At 50.5% G+C, this 18692-nt stretch overlaps 1 protein-coding gene across 1 annotated transcript in view; it reads left to right on the plus strand.

Moving 5' to 3' along the window:
* chn1 (chimerin 1) overlaps nt 1-18692 on the plus strand; it is a 38472-nt gene that overhangs the window by 17366 nt on the left and 2414 nt on the right. Inside the window, exons 8-13 of the mRNA XM_048979919.1 lie at nt 10430-10507; nt 12215-12299; nt 15772-15945; nt 16366-16443; nt 17058-17195; nt 18517-18622. Coding sequence (XP_048835876.1) covers nt 10430-10507; nt 12215-12299; nt 15772-15945; nt 16366-16443; nt 17058-17195; nt 18517-18622 — 659 coding nt within the window. The remainder of the gene's footprint in view (nt 1-10429; nt 10508-12214; nt 12300-15771; nt 15946-16365; nt 16444-17057; nt 17196-18516; nt 18623-18692) is intronic.

The raw sequence follows: 18692 nt of genomic DNA on the forward strand, positions 1-18692 counted from the left end.
TTCCCTGAGTTTCTATCTCTCTCTCTCTCTCTCTCTCACCTCCCGTTCGTTGTTGAGTTTTTATCCAATAGCGATGAGGCTGTGCAATATGAAGCACTGCGTCTCAGACTTTGGGCCTGTTAGGGTGCAGATCGAATCGCTTTGTCACATCGCTTGAAACTTGGTAGAGTGCAGCTGAGTGAACCACTTGTGTGTACGTCTCACGACAACTACAATGAGCAGTTGGAAATCGGCAAATATAGCAGTATGGCTTCCATATTCTGAAGCCACATAGAAACGGAAAAGGACTTTTGTATCTCCATTTGATTTCTGGAGAAGGCGTCTGCAGTTGATTTGAGCTGAGCTGGCCCCTTTTGTTGAATGACGATCACAGTACATAGCTTTATGCACCCAGGACAGGCTGGAAGGAACCACAGATCAAGCCCACTTCTGTGTACGGTATGTGTATGTGTTCTGTAGCTGTCGTTAGACCAATGAATTACCTTGAGTCATCCGCGCAGCCCACATCTGTGATGTAACGTTGGATGACGTAACGCCGCCGTGTGTGGCACTCCTGCCCACCACCCGTGTAACTGAGACTAACCATCATCATGTTGTGTACTGAGCAGATACAGTCTCTGGACATTCACCAGTGTGTCACCAGTGCGCTTAGCACTGTGCCCACCCCCCTCTCCAACAGATGTGAATTGGGTCAAATTTAACAAGTACTTGAGCGGCAGGTCATTTAAATTACAGTATTATTGCTTCCCCCCGAGGCAGAGTGGTTAAGGGTAACTTTCTGCACAGGGTCCTACAGCCCAGATAAGAGTTTAAATCCAGACGGTGTCTTTTACTGATTGTCACTGGGAGCTTCTTACAGCAAAATAAATTGGATTTGTTCCGCTGAGGGAAGGGGAGGTAATCGACTGGGAATCATTCCTTGGTGGCTTGCCCTATCGGATGCATCGGCACCGATGTGCTATTGGCGGCTGGAGGTGAGGGTTGTGCTTCCCCACCTATCAGTGCTCAACCCTCTTGTTAATAAGAGAAACTGGAAAAGGTGGAGGAGTTGGCAGTGATGAGACATCAGCCGTTCCAGTGATCCGACGGGAGGCTTTTATTCAGCCAATGGCACATACAGAGTTAGAGGTCACTGCGAATGGAATTTGAACTGAGGATATATATATATAAACGTGAAGTAACATTTCCACTGTATTTAGCAGCTACCACAGCTACCAGCTACTCCTATGGCTGAGTGTTTTACGATTCGGACAGAGCTGCAGAAATGCCAGTCCTGGCATCTGAGTCTCCTGGCCTTTGATCCTCTTCCCCTTTAATCAGGCCCCAGCATCTGTGGGCTTCACTGAGGTTGTCTGTTCTGCTGACCCAGTTTGATATCCCCGCGCGTCCATGTATACGACAGCATGGGAGGTGTTCCTGACTGCTCTCGCCTGTGCGGAGTGAGATCGATGTGCTTTGGTCCTGTGTCAAGCCCTCAGGCATACTTTTAATATTAATTAAGCTCTGTAGGTTCACCAAACGGCCATTCATTCCTCTCCTATAACTGCTTATTCAGCACAGGCTCATGGGGAGCTGGACACTAGTCTCAGGAAACACAGAGCATGAGGCAGGGGATGCCAGTCCCATAAGACTATAAATTTTATATTGCTTTAAAGATTTGCCCATAATTATCACTATATTGTTATGTAATGTACAACAAAGTTATTGTACTTGGTACTAATCTCATCCCTTAAATATCTGGCTGGCAGCGTGCCCACAAGTGCGACACACTGACTTTGTGTGCAGTTCTCAGGAATCTGCAAGCAGTTGTGATGGAGTCTTGCAGGGTTCTGAAGGTGAGCAGCAGCAGAATCACAGCACGCATGGTGCTGGCTTTGGCTCCCCGCCTGCTAATCCATCTGAGCAAATGGCCGCACCCCTCAAACATCTTTAGTCTTTGTCAGGAAGAGCTTCGATAGACATGTCCTGTGCAAACATCCTCGATACTGCTACTGCTAAATATGTTAATGTGAATCCAGTAGGTGCATCAACTAAGTAGCTGGGAAAGCATCTGTAAAATATAGCTGGCTGGTAAGTGCCTTGGTCTGGGTCGGACTGACCCAGACCCAGTGTAGGAGACTCGAAACAAAGTCCCCACTGAAACCAAGGGAGGTAGATTGACTAAGACCCACTGAGACTAAAACCTACTGAAACAGGTCCTCTGGGATCAAGAAGCAGTAAAACACAGGACCCAGACCAAGTGACACCCAGGGGAGGTGAGGTAGATCTAGTGAGATGGAGCTGGACCCCCACTGAGGTGAGAACCCACAGGCCCTCGGACAGTGGCCCAGTCACGTGACTTCCTCCATACCGCATGCTAGCCGTCATTCAGATGCTAACAAGCAGCCAAATGGAGACATCTTCATCGTAACAGGAGCAGATGTCCTCTCTGTCGGCTTGTCGTCAGCCTGAACGAGTCGGTATTTGTGGCACGCTGCCTGTCTTCAGACCATTTCCAGACGTATATTTTTCCGTGTTTCTACAACCTGAAATCATTACACTGAACTAGTATTTTCTGCAAAAAAAACTGCTTAAACTGAAGCACCGATATCATTGGGTAATAAATTTGGGATTTGAGGTGCTTTTATAATGGTGTTTGGATAGTGAGATTCCATCCATCAGAGGTCGACCATCTGTTATCGAGGACGTATCTTGTGTAAATTACAAGCGTAGGGGGAACACAAATGCTGTTTTGCAGATGTTTTATTACTTGTTGTGGCCATTGTCAGACATAACGAGGAGGATTCTCCTTGGAATGCATTTGCCAGGCTGGGATTTGAGAGGCAGCCTGTGAGACATTTAGGGGGGCTGTTTGCCTTGGGCGGGGGAGGGTAATACCAGTTCACAGTTCAGAATACCCAGATTTAATTACTGGAGCGGTGCAGCCCCCGGAGCAGCCAGTAATGTGGCCCCCCCTCCCCTGGAGACGGGCTGGCCGCTTCATCAAAAGGGCCTGGTGCTGGCACACGCACGGAGCGCAGACGCAGCCGTCCCGATGGGGGCGCCGCGCTCCGCAGCAGCTGTGCTCGCAGCGTGCCAGACCAAAAGAAGCACCACGCACAGCCGCATCACCGGGCTACCCCCCCTCCAGCCCACCCCCACTCTTCTGCTTTATGAGCAGATAAAAAACCATGAAGGAGACTCTGTCATTTCTTCATCTTCTGTGGCTATGTGGGGTTGGGGTGGGTTACAGTCCCATGTTTGTGCGTCAGTTTTCTGTAACAGCTTTAATACTTGGGGGGGGGCAGATGCTGACAGCTGAAAAACACCTGCAGTTTAGCGGCGCTATTCACCTTGGGATCAGATTTACTGTAACCCTTGGGCTGAGTGGCACCGTATTTGGGATTGGCGGGATGGCATCGTAAGTGGATGTTTAAGGCACAGGCAGGCGTGAACAGGTTGGCTTTCTGTGGGAATAACCAGTGTGCAGGTGCTTGATGCGCATTAGTTTGTTTGTTTATTAGATGCTTTTATCCAAAGTACTGGAAGAGTAAGATCAGACAGTCCCTGGAGCAGTTTGGGGTTAAGGGCTTTGCTCAGGGGCCTGATGGCAAACCCTGGGATTTGAACCGGCAACCTTCCGGTCGCGGGCACCTGTCCTAACCTGCTGATCCGTGCGTCCCCTTTAGCACTAGCGGCTTGGCCCTCTGCATGACACTGAGGTTCATCCTGTGCCTGCAGTTTCACCTCCCTGCCGGTTTGCCTTTATACAAACTTTTCGTTCATTGTTGTAGGGATTTGAATTTCGTTCTTTTTTTTTTTTTTTTTGCCCCAAAATAAATTTGTGTTTGTGTGTGTATGGGGAGGGGCTTGCAGGAGTACCGATTTTGTAAATGAATGCAGTGGAAACCTGTGGTCCAGGTCCCTGCTGATGTCCTCTGTGTGGCCATTCAGAGTGTACCCTGAGCCAGCCTATGAAGTAGAAGCTGTAGCAGGCAAGTGTAACATCTCTGCAGTGTGAGTAGCACCCCTCTGAGGGGGGGGGGGGGGATTGAGTGTGGTGTTGAGCCAGGGGGGGTGGTTGCTGTAATTCAGTACCGTTGTGTAACCCAATCGATCAGCCTGTCACTGTGATTAGAGCTGGCAGAGGATGCCGGCATTAACATAAGGACAGGATGTACTGTACTGCAGTACCCCCCCCCCCCACGGCTGCCACTCTGCTGCTGGTATGGCAGAACGAGCCGTGATTCGCTCACAGTTGCGGCTGCCGACTGCGGGTGAAAATTGAACGGTGGTGACCACCTGAAAACGGGCCCCTCCTAATGCAAATGGCTTAGTGGCCCGGCAGTGCCTGCCTCTGCATAATAAACAGGTTTAGGATACAGGGATGGCATGGGGGGAGGGGGCCACCTTACTCATTATTTCCTTAAATGGCTACAATGTATATAAGGAGCTGTGTGGTCAAATCGAGAGCTGGCCCCCAACCTGTGTGCGTAACCATTAGGCTGAGAGAGCTTCCTGTACTTGGCATCAACCATAATCTCTCTGTCTCTGTGTTGTCGCTGGCTGACCGGATGTTTCCATTCCAGCAGTTTATTTTGTATGTACCATATCACCCCCCCCCCCCCACCAGTGACTTAATAAATACCATGTGTTCATTAACTCATGACCTGCCTCCTGTTAAAGCTTTCATGTAGCGAGCTTCTGTTTAGCGTGCCTCCATGTAGCACACCTCTGTCTGGAGAGCCTCTGCTTAGCATGTCTAAGTTTATCGTGACTTTGTCTAGCGAGCCTCTGCTTAGCGTGCCTCCATCTAGCGTGCCTCGGCTTATCGCGCCTCCATCTGCCTAGCTTCTATTTAATGTGCCTCTGATAAGCAGGCCTTCACTTAGCATGTCTACATCTAGCGTGCCTCCGTCTAACAAGCTTCTGTTTGGCGTGCCTTTGTCTGACGAGCTTCCATTTAGCGAGCCTCTGCTTAGCATGCCTCCATCTAGCGAGCCTCGGCTTAGCGCGCCTCCATCTAGCGAGCCTCGGCTTAGCGCGCCTCCATCTAGCGAGCCTCGGCTTAGCGCGCCTCCATGTAGCACACCTCTGTTTGGAGAGCCTCTGCTTAGCATGCCTAAGTTTATCGTGACTTTGTCTAGCGAGCCTCTGCTTAGCGCGCCTCCATCTAGCGTGCCTCGGCTTATCGCGCCTCCATCTGCCTAGCTTCTATTTAATGTGCCTCTGATAAGCAGGCCTTCACTTAGCATGTCTACATCTAGCGTGCCTCCGTCTAACAAGCTTCTGTTTGGCGTGCCTTTGTCTGACGAGCTTCCATTTAGCGAGCCTCTGCTTAGCATGCCTCCATCTAGCGAGCCTCGGCTTAGCGCGCCTCCATCTAGCGAGCCTCGGCTTAGCGCGCCTCCATCTAGCGAGCCTCGGCTTAGCGCGCCTCCATCTAGCGAGCCTCGGCTTAGCGTGCCTCCATGTAGCACACCTCTGTTTGGAGAGCCTCTGCTTAGCATGCCTAAGTTTATCGTGACTTTGTCTAGCGAGCCTCTGCTTAGCGCGCCTCCATCTAGCGTGCCTCGGCTTATCGCGCCTCCATCTGCCTAGCTTCTATTTAATGTGCCTCTGATAAGCAGGCCTTCACTTAGCATGTCTACATCTAGCGTGCCTCCGTCTAACAAGCTTCTGTTTGGCGTGCCTTTGTCTGACGAGCTTCCATTTAGCGAGCCTCTGCTTAGCATGCCTCCATCTAGCGAGCCTCGGCTTAGCGCGCCTCCATCTAGCGAGCCTCGGCTTAGCGCGCCTCCATCTAGCGAGCCTCGGCTTAGCGCGCCTCCATCTAGCGTGCCTCGGCTTAGCGCGCCTCCATCTAGCGAGCCTCGGCTTAGCGCGCCTCCATCTAGCGAGCCTCGGCTTAGCGCGCCTCCATGTAGCACACCTCTGTTTGGAGAGCCTCTGCTTAGCATGCCTAAGTTTATCGTGACTTTGTCTAGCGAGCCTCTGCTTAGCGCGCCTCCATCTAGCGTGCCTCGGCTTATCGCGCCTCCATCTGCCTAGCTTCTATTTAATGTGCCTCTGATAAGCAGGCCTTCACTTAGCATGTCTACATCTAGCGTGCCTCCGTCTAGCAAGCTTCTGTTTGGCGTGTCTTTGTCTGACGAGCTTCCATTTAGCGAGCCTCTGCTTAGCATGCCTCCATCTAGTGTGCCTCGGCTTAGCGCGCCTCCATCTAGCGAGCCTCGGCTTAGCATGCCTCCATCTAGTGTGCCTCGGCTTAGCGCGCCTCCATCTAGCGAGCCTCGGCTTAGCGCGCCTCCATCTAGCGTGCCTCGGCTTAGCGCGCCTCCATCTAGCGAGCCTCGGCTTAGCGCGCCTCCATCTAGCGTGCCTCGGCTTAGCGCGCCTCTCTCTACCGAGCTTCTGTTTAGTGTGCTTTCGATTAGCATGAACATCAGCCTCTTCTGCACCGCCCGGATAAGTAAATATTAGCTTAAGGTCTGTGCTGACATCAGGATTTGTTGCGCCCGCCGGGCATCTCTAATTTCCAGCAGTTTCCCTCCTTATTTTTCTTGTGTTTGCTGTGATGCCACACCAATAAATTTGATTGGGATCTCACAGACGAGGTCGGGGTATGGCTGAGGACCACTCTGCATGTAAGCCAGCAGGCCAATCAGATCTAGACAGCTTTTTGTGGGGAAGGCTCTCGCATGACCTTGCCGTGTGTTCTCGAGTCCGTTTTGCTCACCTGGCAATGCACGTCGCCATGGTGATGAGTAAGAAGGGTTATATGTTAATGGTGTTACCCTGTGCGAGGCTACAGAGCCCTGACAGGACCACATCCACCGGCTCGCCACTCTGATGAAACGTCTCCTGATTTTGGCCCCTCTGCAGCCCTCTGAGAGTCGGGCGGTGGAATGTAATTCTGCTGCTGGGATGTGGGAGGCACACACTGCCCTTCTGATCTCGATGTTCCAATCTCAACTTGATTCACGCAGCTTTTTTTTGGACTTTTGAAAGTCCTCGACACACTTTTCTCTCCCTGTAAACTTATCCATCAGCTGCTCACCGTTTATGTAACAGTTTCTATAAAAATCTAGTCACAGGTTTTTAGCTGTGGGGATGCAAGTTCCAGTTAAGGAGCAAAACAAACAGTCCTAGTTCGTGGCCGTACGTGTTCGGTCTCTTACCACCCATTTTCTCCGTTGCCCGTGGCTGTCAGAGTGACCTAAGAGCGTTGCTAACATCAACTGAAGGCCACTGCTGTGTTCTAAATGGTGTTTTTTGGGTCGTATCATGCATGGAGTGACTGCTGCAGAGAATTGGGGTCTGAAACTCGTCTCACTGTGGGCCGCTCAGGTGGCCCTGTCTCAGCATGGGACGTGCGCGACACCCCCAGGGGGGTAGACGAGGGAGTCGTGTTGCTTTCTTCATTGCTGGCATGGGGTGGTGGGGGGTTCAGAATGCTCTCCCAGTGAGGTGCCCAGCGTCCATCAGTGAATAAGCGTTTTTTTACGTTACATAACGTTACATAACACTCACCGCCCACGCCACCGGCAAGACAGGAGAGGGAGCAGCTCTGTGTCCGCCTGACTCACTGATTTTGTTTTGCCGCAGTCTGCTTTGCAGAGCCTTTTCTGTCCGCCTGACTTTCCTCCCAACTTCCTCTCGAAAGTTCAGAGCACCAGCCTGCTCCCCAGTTGATCTGATCCCCCCCGGGCCCAGTTACTCCAAGAATGGCACGTGCCCCGGTGTGATGGATCTCCTGCTTAATTAAGCTTTGAGCATCTCCTGAAGTGTTAATGTCCCAGTTATGTGTGCTGGTGCGTCATCAGTGATGCCTTCACAGCCTTACATAATGTCAGGGTCCTTATTGGGGGAGATGCTGTGTTTTTTTCTCTCAACATGAATGTCACTGTGAATTCTGGACCCCTGTGGGTCTCCCAGTCCGGCTTACTTCACGACGCTCTGAACAGTGACACTTCACAGCAGACCAGTACATGGCAACAATTAAACTGTTGATGTTTTATGGCAATTATGTTATATAACCTATTGTGTTTTTTGGAGGGTTTTTTTTTCCAACCTGGTTGTTGAACTCCTGTCGGATTGGGCAGACATGGCAGATCCCTTCTCCTGCAGTACCCCTCTTATTTCACGCGGGCCGTTTCTGTGGTGGGGGGGGACTGTATGCCCTCAGTGTTCCAGGAGGGCCCCCCTTTTCCTTGCTTTCGGCAGGGCCTCTCTATGGGATGCGTTCAGGGTAAAAGAAGCCGATCAATCCGTGTCAATTAGGGGAGCGTTCAAAGCGGATCTCACCCCGAGAGTGGGATTGCAGGGGGTATCGTTTGCGGGGGGGGGGTGTGGCTCTGCATGTGAAAGCTCTCCACTGCCTCCTTTCATCTGCCTCTCTCTAGTACCACTCCAGCCCCCCCCCCCCCCCCAGAGCCGGTCCCCGACTACCGTCATTCATATTTAAGCCGTGTCCCGTTGCCGGCTCGGGGGGGCGCGGCTGGGGAACCCCCTCCCAGGGCCAAGTGGCAGGCCTGGAGCTTTTATGACCCTGAAGAAAGATGGGCAGAGTCTATGGCCTGTCCTAGGAACCAGGCGCCCTCCCCCTACAAATCGCCCTCACAAATACCAGAGTGGCCTTTATCTTTGCTCCGGGTCGACAGTCACATGTGGGGGGCAGTTTTTAGTCCCCAAACCTCACTGTACCCTGAACCAGAGGCTATTTGATTAACCCCCCAGTCTGAGCTTTCCAGTAGCTGGTAGGTAAATAATCCGTATGTGTCCCCTTTTACACCCCCCATCCTCCCAGGGACCGGGGGGGGGGAGTATGTTGGTGCTGGATTCAGTTCACAGGCGCTCTGCTTTCCTGCGCTTGCCGGTGATGGTACATTGTGTCCCATCTACGGAGCGAGTCCAAGTTGCGAGGACTTGCTTCACAGGATATTTTAAAGGTGCAAGGGGCCCATTAATAAACATTATACAGCGATGCGCTTTGTACGATATTCACTCCGAAATTAGCATTTGTTCCCTTGCATGTTACCTTTTCTGTATGTAACTGAGGAATAGGTGAGGAAGCACAATGCAGCCCCTAGTCTTATAAGGGATTTAATTACGTACAGAGGAAACATATGGGCTTTCACTCCCCAGGCTGAGTAATGAGTCCGACCCGTGGCCGCTTTGCATGAAAATAGGCTTCTTTTACATAATCCTTGTGCCGTGCCTTTCTGTGCTGTTGAGGCAGACCATGTGTGTATGTCCATGGGGCTTCAGTTGCAGAGATTCAGTGTATCTACGTGTAGAAGTCCTGGTTTTAAAATACTGTGGTCCTCGTTCTCAGGACCGGGCATAGGGCTCTGTCACTGTGGGGGGGGGGGGGATCTCTGCATCAGGAGTCCTGCTCTCCAACGGCCAGCTGGGGTGGGGAAGGTCGAATATATTTTAATGGTGGTCGTCAGTCAGGCTCTGACGGTGGCGGACACCTCCTTTTGTGGTCCTTTTGCGGGTAGCAGTTCCGGATACCATTAGTGCTGCGCAGCTCTGAGCTGAGTGGCGATGCATGACTCATTCACTCCTCGCTATCATCCCACTCTAGATCTGCCCCCCTCCCTCCCTCCCTCCCCTCTTTCCATCCTCTGTTCCTCGGGTTCTCCCGCAAAGGCTGGGAGGTGAGTGGAAGGGGTGGGGGGCTGGGGTGTTTTGGAATCAAATGTAAAAAAAAAAAAAAAAAAAGAGAGAGACGCTCGGCACAGCCTCCCCTGATTGGTCAGTTGCTTCGTGAATGTGACCTCTCCCGTCCAGTTTGGCTGTGCTTAGCCCCGCCTCCTCCTCCCCTCCCTCTCCCGAACGACTCTTGCAGCCTCCATGCTCGGTGCTGTCTGCGTTCCAGAGAGGCTATCAGCTCCGCGCAGGGAGGACAGGGATTACCGCAGATGCAGATGAGTCGCGCTGGTGTGGAAGCCCCCTGATCACACGCAGCCCTCCTCCTCCGATCAGCCCGGTGCAGGCGCGACCTGCCGTCTGGCCTGTCCCTTTTAATGTTTCAGGAGAGTTTATTTTCGATGGACTGCCGGTAGGACGCTCTCGCCGTCCCTCCGCGTTCTCCTGTTTGACCAACACGGTCCTTGAGACGATGCAGACTGCGGAGCAGAGTATCGGCTAAGCCGGGAGCCTCTTGATCCGATTAGTCACCCATTCCCTCGGAGACGCCACTCAGCCGGACGGCACAGATTCTCGCTGGTGCCGGTCTCTGCGGCGTGGCCGCATCCTGAGCGTTATCATGCCGTCCCGGGAATCGTGCTCGGTCAAAAAGGGGAACAAGAGCCTGGTGTACAAGAACAAGCAGGAGAGTGGGCAGCAGGACATGCTGGCGGCCGCCCTGGGCATGCGCATGGGCCCACAGAAGCCGCCTTCCACCCTGTGGCAACCTCTCAAACTCTTTGCCTATTCGCAGCTGACCTCACTGGTGCGGCGAGCCACACTGAAGGAGAATGACCGCGCGCCCAAGTACGAGAAAGTACACAACTTCAAGGTGAGGGCTGCCGCTGTGCTGCGCCATGTTCGCCACTTAAAGGCTGTGATTCAGGTCATTGTGTCAGTTCTGATTGCAGTTTGGGGACTTAGCTGAAAGGGGCCTTCTGAATGTGCTAACTGGTGAGGGGGGGGGATTCCCCTGAGTCTGTGTGTGTTTTAGTTTTGTGTCAGTCTGTCTATCTATGTTTGGTCTTTCTGTCTGTTTTGGTGTCTGTGTCTCTGTTGATCTCTGTGTCGGTGTCTGTTGATCTGTCTGTTTTGCTGTTGGTGTTTGGTCTTTCTCCCTGTTGGTGTCTGTCTGTTGTGGTCTTTTGGTCTGTTTCAGTGTCTGTCTGTCGATCTCTGTGTCTGTTGATCTCTTGTATGTTTTGGTGTTTGTCTGGTCTTTCTGTTTCAGTGTTTGCCTTTCTTTCGCACGTTTGCTCTGTTTCGGTGTCTGTATCTGGCTTTGCTTTGGTCTGGCTTTGTTTTGCATCAGCCTGTGTTTGCTTAGTCTGTCTGTGTTGGGGTCTGTTCAGGTCTGTCCATTGATCAGGGAGTTCTGGCCGGAAGGACTGTGGACAGCTCCTTACTCGGTTTGGGCAGCAGATGGGGAAGATTAAGGAATTGATGGGGGATGGGAGGGGGAGGGGGTCCCTCTTTGGCTCATGTCAGCAGACATCCCTCTGTCAGATAATGAAGTGGTGTACAGAGGAACACTGCCCCCCCCACCCACACACACACACACACACACACTCTGCTGACATGGGCAGAAGTGCCCTAGCACCCCCCACAGATCCACCTCACCATTTTAAGCTCCTTCAGGGTCATTTTCCCAGAAGGCCATTTTCCCCAGTCTTCCTACATCCGCGATAGGCAGACCCATACCACATAGAATGTTATTGTTACATATGTTTACTTTCAGGCTGGACCACCAAAGCTGAAAAGCCGACTTTTCACCATAATATACTGCTTGGGTCTTCGCCGCTAGATGGAGTGACTGCGTCTTTGTTTGTCAAAAGCAATTTATTGTGCCCCTAGATGACCCTCAAAGAAGCGTCTGCCTGTCCTCTGAGAGCCCCCTCCTTATTGGTTTATGATGCTCACACACTCGCAGCTGACAAGCAGACAGTGCTGCTGATGTAAGCATCGGGTCGGCAGCCCAGTTCTCACCTTCTTCCCTGATAATTCCCCCCTTCTTGCACCGCCCCCCTCTGCGGCCTCAGCGTCTGGGTCTTTCACGCCACACCCCAGGCCACTAATGTGCCCTCACGGGCCGAGACATTTCTGGCATAGTCCCCCGCGGTGCTGTGAAACTAAAGTTAGATGGAGGCTTCGCCTTTTGCCGGCTTTTACTGCTCCCGATTGGCCAAACCATTACCTGGCAGGGCTCCCCTAGTTCGCTACGGTGGTGGGTCTCCATGACAACCCGCCCCCACAGACCCTGCTCTGCCGTGTTTGAGGCATGCAGCCCCCCTCCCCCCCCCCCCCCCCCCCCCATTGCTCCGTTACACCCGCCTCGTTAATTGTTTGAGTGGATTAGCATCCAATTTGATACGACTGCTGCAGCGGCTGTTATCACAGGGATAATCTTCCAGCCCCAACTCTCCCCCCCCCCCCACCAACCCAGTGTAGCTCACTCAAAAACTTACGAACTCAGTATATGCAACAGCCGCCAACCCTAACCTGGACACTTCTTCTCCGTGCTTCCTTTTGCCCCCTGCAGGTCCACACGTTCCGGGGGCCACATTGGTGTGAATATTGTGCCAACTTCATGTGGGGCCTGATTGCTCAGGGAGTTAAATGTGCAGGTAAGCGCTTTTTCCTATGCCGGGCCTGTCGTCTGACTTCCCTCCACAGAAGAGTAAACACACAGGGTGCTATTTTGGGAGAACCCTGCAGTTAACTGGTTCTTAACTCGTGTAAATGTGGTCAGGCTGTACGGGGAACTGAACGCAAAGAGGAGAAACGCTAACGAGGGCACGGGGACCCTGGAGACAAAGGGGTCTCTGATGGAATTGGCCATCCAAACGTACTGTGAAGCCACGCGATGTTTCTGCCTAACTTAAAGCAGGGCCGCTCTTGGTGATAATGAACCTCCTGTCGAGGAAGGCGGGCAGGTTCAGGCCGTCCCTTTGTCCGTCACTGGGGGACAGACGGTGTTTGTCTGGTGTCCGTCTGCAGCCGTTCAGACGGACTCCGCGAGCGCTTTATTTACTCCTGATTAGCGACTCCGAGCAAAAGGCACGCGTCATCTGCTCTGGATCTGGGGTTAAATTGTGGGTTCCAGGCGTGTTCGTCTAACCAGGCAGAACTAATCGACTGATTCTGAATCTGCTCAAGGGATCTTGCCAGAAAATGAAATAGAACCGCGTCTGGCTGCCTTGCTGCATCGACTGATGTTTCAGTATTATTGTTATGGCGTCCATTGTCTTAACAGCATGTTTTTAATGGAAAATGCGTACAAACGTAGCTTTTGTTTGAATAGTCAGAGTGAGAAAATGCACTTGGTGTTTTGTCATGATCCCCGCTTTTAACTAATGTGACTCAAAGCATTGAATTCAAGTCATTAAGCATTATTGTTTGCTCTGTTTTACATGTAATCCATAATACTGTGAATATATATTCAATATGAGTTTTGAATACTCAGTTTTAAAATGAGCCCTTGTATCCTTACAACGCAAGTAAAAAAAAAAAAACCGCAAATTGTTGTTTTTATGGTATTCAAGGGAAAAAATAGTTTGAAATGTGAGTTTTCTAGAATGTAAATTGAGACCCTCTGTCTCTGATCGGATAGGATGTGTTAGTAATACCTTGTTTGGTAATGGAAGACCAATTTCTTCCCCCTTGCTCACTGTGTGTTTTTATTAAGATTTTCCTTAATGCCAAGCTACCCAGAGAGGGTTCCAGCTTGATGAAGCTTTGAAGACGCTCATCTTGAGCCACAGTGTTGCAGTTGGACGTTGGTGTTTTGTGTAATATTTATAGGACAAAGTGTGTTACGTGCGTGTTTGCGCGAGATGAATAATTGATGTGCTTTTGCGAGGCGGTTAACATGCTGGGATCTGCACATCTGACGATGCTCTGTAGGACGTGTGTGACGTTCCTTCTTCACACAATCCTTCACATGGCAGAAACTGGGACAGGGGAGTCTTTTATGTATAAATTTGCATTCCAAAATTCTTCAACCTCCCCCCCCCCCCCCCCCCCCCAAGCTCTGTACTGGCGCCAGGAAGCAAATATGTGCCAGCCCTGTGTCGTGCTACTTTTTCTCGCCAGAGTATGCCCCCCAGCCTGGTGCTGGGGGAGGGAAACAAAGCAGACGTGTCTCTTTAATGAGCAGTGGAGCTGAGAGGCTCCTCTCGCATGCGTGGCTGCTGCGTCCCCCGTCGATGCATGCCATGCCTGCGGTCTTCCGGGCATCTCCATGCCGTTAGCAGGCACATGGTCCCCGGAGTCTGCATGGTTTGGTGCAAACACCAGGCCTGGGGGGCCCTGACCTTGCCGTCTAAATACGGCTCCAGGGTCCTGCCCTGCCATTTCCTCCCCCTGCACCCTCGGTGCCCGTCTGGTGGTGCCCGGCCCGTCTGCAGAGAGGACGTGTCTGGGCACAATGTGAAAGGACCATTCACAGAGCAGCCTCTGAGTGGGGCTTTAAAATAATGAACTGTATACTAAAATGTAATCACGTCTATTCAAGATTATCAGTTGCTAAGCAATATCTTATATTAGCAATATATGCATGCCTTTTTAAATAAAAAAGTGGCCTGACCTTTTCCCTTCATAATAAAAATTAATGGATACTTAATATTCTGAATATTAACCTTTAATATAACATAAAAAGGTCTAATTAAATTTTCTTACGTAAATGCTGTCTGGTGGTGTCTATAGTTTTGGACAGCAGCATTCCCAGCCTTTTGGGAGACGCCATGCCTTATTTTTTTCAGTAGGATTCACTGACCTGCCTCATGAGTCTGGTTCTGACACCGAAAAGTAGAGTGAAAGTGGGTCTTGTAGCGCCGGCAGCACCGCGTGTCTGAGCTTCTGCCCGCCTGCCGCCCTCCCCGGTCCCGACCCGTGCTGTCTCCAGCACTCCGCTGGCCCTCGCCTTCATCGTTCCCCAGGCTACTTGGACAAAAAGCCCCGCCCACAAACACACCACCCCACCCCCACTACAATCATCAAGGTGAAACCTGCTCCACAGCAGTTGGCTTTCCCCCGCTCACACCCAGAGCCCCCACCACACCTCCACAGGCACGCCGTTTTACACAAATTGCTTTTTTCCTGTAATGAATAAAAAAAAAAAAAACCATATTTAATATGAGCTTGCAACGTCTAGTTAAAAATGAATGGAATGGTACATGTTAGTTCCTGGAGGAAGCCACCTGCCCAGTCAGTGTGTGGCATGTGTTTGTGTTGACATCACAAATAGCCTCTGCTATTGGTCACGGGGAAATTCACGCTGAAAAATTAATGACATTTTAGCCTCAGAAAAGACATCTGTGTATCTTGGTAATACATCGTTTATGCTGTTGTGACTCTTTCATTTTAGTTGGCTGATTTAAGATAAAAACCTTGTTTCTTTATAAGGAAATGGTTTAATTGTATTGAAAAGTGGTTAAAATACTATCATAAACCTAATTTTTCGCCCAGTGAATATGCCAAGTTTTCCTTTGGAAGCAGCTGTGCAACCATGACATTTAATGAATAAGCATGAGGCAGTGAGGCCTGAATCGGAGCGTTTAGTAATTGCCGTTCCTCCATGCCGTTTAGTGGAGTGTTCAAGGTGACACCAGATAGTCCTGGCAGTCCACCAGGAAGTGATGTCATCAGCTGCTGGGTGGTGTAGTGCTCAGTGTCAAACTGAGGGCAAATATTGATCGAGCAGATTTAGCCCTTTGTAAGCAAAAAAAAAAAATACTGCATGTATGCTTCTGAAGCGAGCAGGCAGTGATACTTCAGATGTTTTCAGATATACTTGGTACATTCATTGGTCCTGTTTTTCATTTACTTTTTCTGAGTGGCTTGTTAACAAAAATGAATAAAGATAACACTCATTGACAAACTTATTTTTATATCAGTGTGGTTGGTTTAAAAATCCCAGAGCCTTTAGAAAAATACTTTTAGCTCATTTCAATAAATCATCCTGTCTTGTAAACAGCAAAGTATTATACTGTCAAGTGTATAAATGAATGGGGTAATCATTCCTGAGGTTTCTCCGTCCTATAATGAGGCTGTGCCTGTGTTTCCTGTCCCGTTAATTTATGTCCCCCTCCTCCCCAGACTGCGGTTTGAATGTTCACAAGCAGTGCTCCAAAATGGTCCCGAACGACTGCAAGCCGGACCTGAAACATGTAAAGAAGGTGTACAGCTGTGACCTCACGACGCTGGTGAAGGCCCACAATGCCAAGCGGCCAATGGTGGTGGACATGTGCATACGAGAGATCGAGTCCCGGGGTGAGTCCTCCTTTCTCCTTGCGTTACTCTTTCCCACCCCTGATCACACCAAAAACGTGAGATACTTCCTTATTAGTCCTCCTCCTTAGACATAGGTGTCCTCCTTTTTGGGCCTTAGTCCTCCTCCTTGGACAGAGGCCGGTGGTCACCCTAAACCTAAGAGTCCCGATTTCAGTGAAAGCTCAGTTTTAATCAAGTTTTACCTTTGTACGACTGGACAGAGGACTCCAACACACCATACTCAGCCTCTTGAAACACAGAGACATCAGTAGATGTATGTTCAACCTCTAATTCCACTTGGGATTCTCTTAATCCCTGAGTTCCATCTTTGTGTTAATAGGCTTCAAATACACCACGACTGTATACGAAGAGTATTTGTGCTCCTTGTGTAATGCTTGCTCTCTCTCCCTCCCTTTGAAGGTCTGAAGTCCGAAGGCCTGTACAGAGTGTCAGGATTCAGTGACTTAATCGAAGATGTTAAGCTGACCTTTGATAGAGGTACTTTTGTCTGGTTTCGTCTTATCCTCCTGTTCTGTTGTTGAAGGTTCTTGGCACCAGAAGCCATTCCTTTAAGCCGAAGGCTATATGAAGTTTGCATGTGCAACATGAATTCACATATTCCTAATGGGCCGTTTAATTTAAATGGGGAAACTGTAGCCACGGGCATTGCTAAGGCGATTCTTAGGGTGCATCTATTACTTAGGATAACTCAGCACCATGTCCATGACACAGCACCATCTGTAGCTGCCTACAGGAGCCTTTGTCAGTCACTGGGGTCTAGCAAAATGGATAGCACCCCCCCCCCCATTACAATAAGTGGTATGTCCCTGCCCCAGGCCTGAGAGCTCCCTGGTGGCATGACATCCCACGCACAGCCTCATGATGTCCGGGCCACACTACGCTCTAGTCTGATGCAGCCCCCCCCCCCTCCCCAATGACAACCAGAAGTGTACGTGACAAGGGCAGTCTGAAGTACTGAGTCACTGGAGACGGGCCCCCTTTCCGCCAGCCTCCATTAGCATCCGGCTCCAACACGGAAGCACTCAGATTAGTTTCCACTCCGTCTCTCTGCGCATCTTGGTAACGTGGGACCTTCCCTCATCTCTTTGCAGATGGAGAAAAGGCGGACATCTCTGTGAATGTTTATGAAGATATTAATATCATCACCGGTGCACTTAAACTGTACTTTAGGGATTTACCCATCCCCGTCATCACGTACGACGCTTACCCCAGATTCATCGAAGCTGCAAGTGAGTATTAAACACGAGCCTTTATCCCCCCCGTGTGCATGAAAGTAGGCCAGGCGTAGGTGAAGTGACGTGCTCAGCCAGTTGCATGGCAGATTTTTTTTTGGGAAGGTTCAACACAAAATGATCACCGCCTGTGCGGCCGCGATATATTTAGACAGCAGTGCCCTCTGTTTCCGGGACGGTGAAAGCGACACTCTACCCGGGACGCTCTGCCTCCCGTGAAACGCAGTAAGGTGCACCGGTGTACTTTGATGCCAGCATCAGACAGTGTGACGTTAAGCCTTCCACTCAACCTGCTGGCATCCGATGGGACCCTCGACGAGCCGCTGCCGCCGCTGCTGCTGCTTCTCTCCGCTTTTGAAATTCGTTTTTGCTCTAAGCTTGAAATTAGCAGAGGAAAGTATGGAATATGACACCTGAATGTATGACACATCGTTCAAACATCAGTGTTGACAGTGAAAAGACACATTCCTCATAGGAAGGTGTCAGTTTCCTGTATGAATGTGACCTTTGCCTTTGTTTATATTCTGTCACATACAGAATGTTCTTTCATCCCGATTGTCCACCTTATTATATTTTCCGCTTTATGGTGTCGTGATAGTGATGCGCTAGACATGGAAGTTTGAATTTTGATCTGTTCCCGGGCTGGCGATATGCTGAATGATTTTCTGCTGATGTCGGGCGATGGCAGCATCCACCCAGACACACGTCCAGTTTCTGTAGCGATCGCCAGCGTGAACATGTGATATTGTAACAACATACTGTAGTGTTGTTTTTGTTTGTTTAACTAAATTCATCTGTATTATTTATTTACTTTTCAATTACTGATATCTAGTTGCAGTCGTTATTTACTTATTTATTGGTCATATCATATTCATATTCAACTGTTCCACTTACGATGAGTTCGTCTGAATGTAAGCCCGTTGTATGAATGTTTGCAGTGGTGGCTTGATGATTAGGGAAGCGCACTTGTAATTGAAAGATTGCAGGTTCGAATCCCCGACCAGCAAGGCACCACTGAGGTACCCTGAGCAAGGTCCCGCCCCCAAGCACTGCTCCCCGGGTGCTGAATTAGCTGCCCCCTCCTATGTCACGAAAAGTCACATATGGGTTAAATGCAGAGGACGCATTTTGTCGTTGTGTGCTGTGGTGGGTCAACAATGACCACTGATCACTAAATTCTAATTCTAAGCTGAGGAGGATCTGTAACCTTTTTCTCCAGAGAGTCATGGACATTTCAGCCGTCCGATTAAGTGTCTGAGAGGGTAGGCCTGCGGTCTGGCTGTTGGTGACCTTGCCGTGTTGTTTCCGTGTGTCCCAGAGCTGACGGACCCGGATGAGCGGCTGGAGGCCCTGCACGAGGCGCTGAAGCTGCTGCCACCTGCTCACTGTGAAACGCTGAGGTATCTCATGGGCCACCTGAAGAGGTACGGCGAGCCCCGCGTCTCGGTGACGTCACACGTGCCCGTCGCTCGTCCTCCTCCTCAGGGGACCCTC

The sequence above is a fragment of the Brienomyrus brachyistius genome, chromosome 16, assembly GCF_023856365.1.
Source record: "Brienomyrus brachyistius isolate T26 chromosome 16, BBRACH_0.4, whole genome shotgun sequence".
NCBI classification, from domain to species: Eukaryota; Metazoa; Chordata; class Actinopteri; order Osteoglossiformes; family Mormyridae; genus Brienomyrus; species Brienomyrus brachyistius.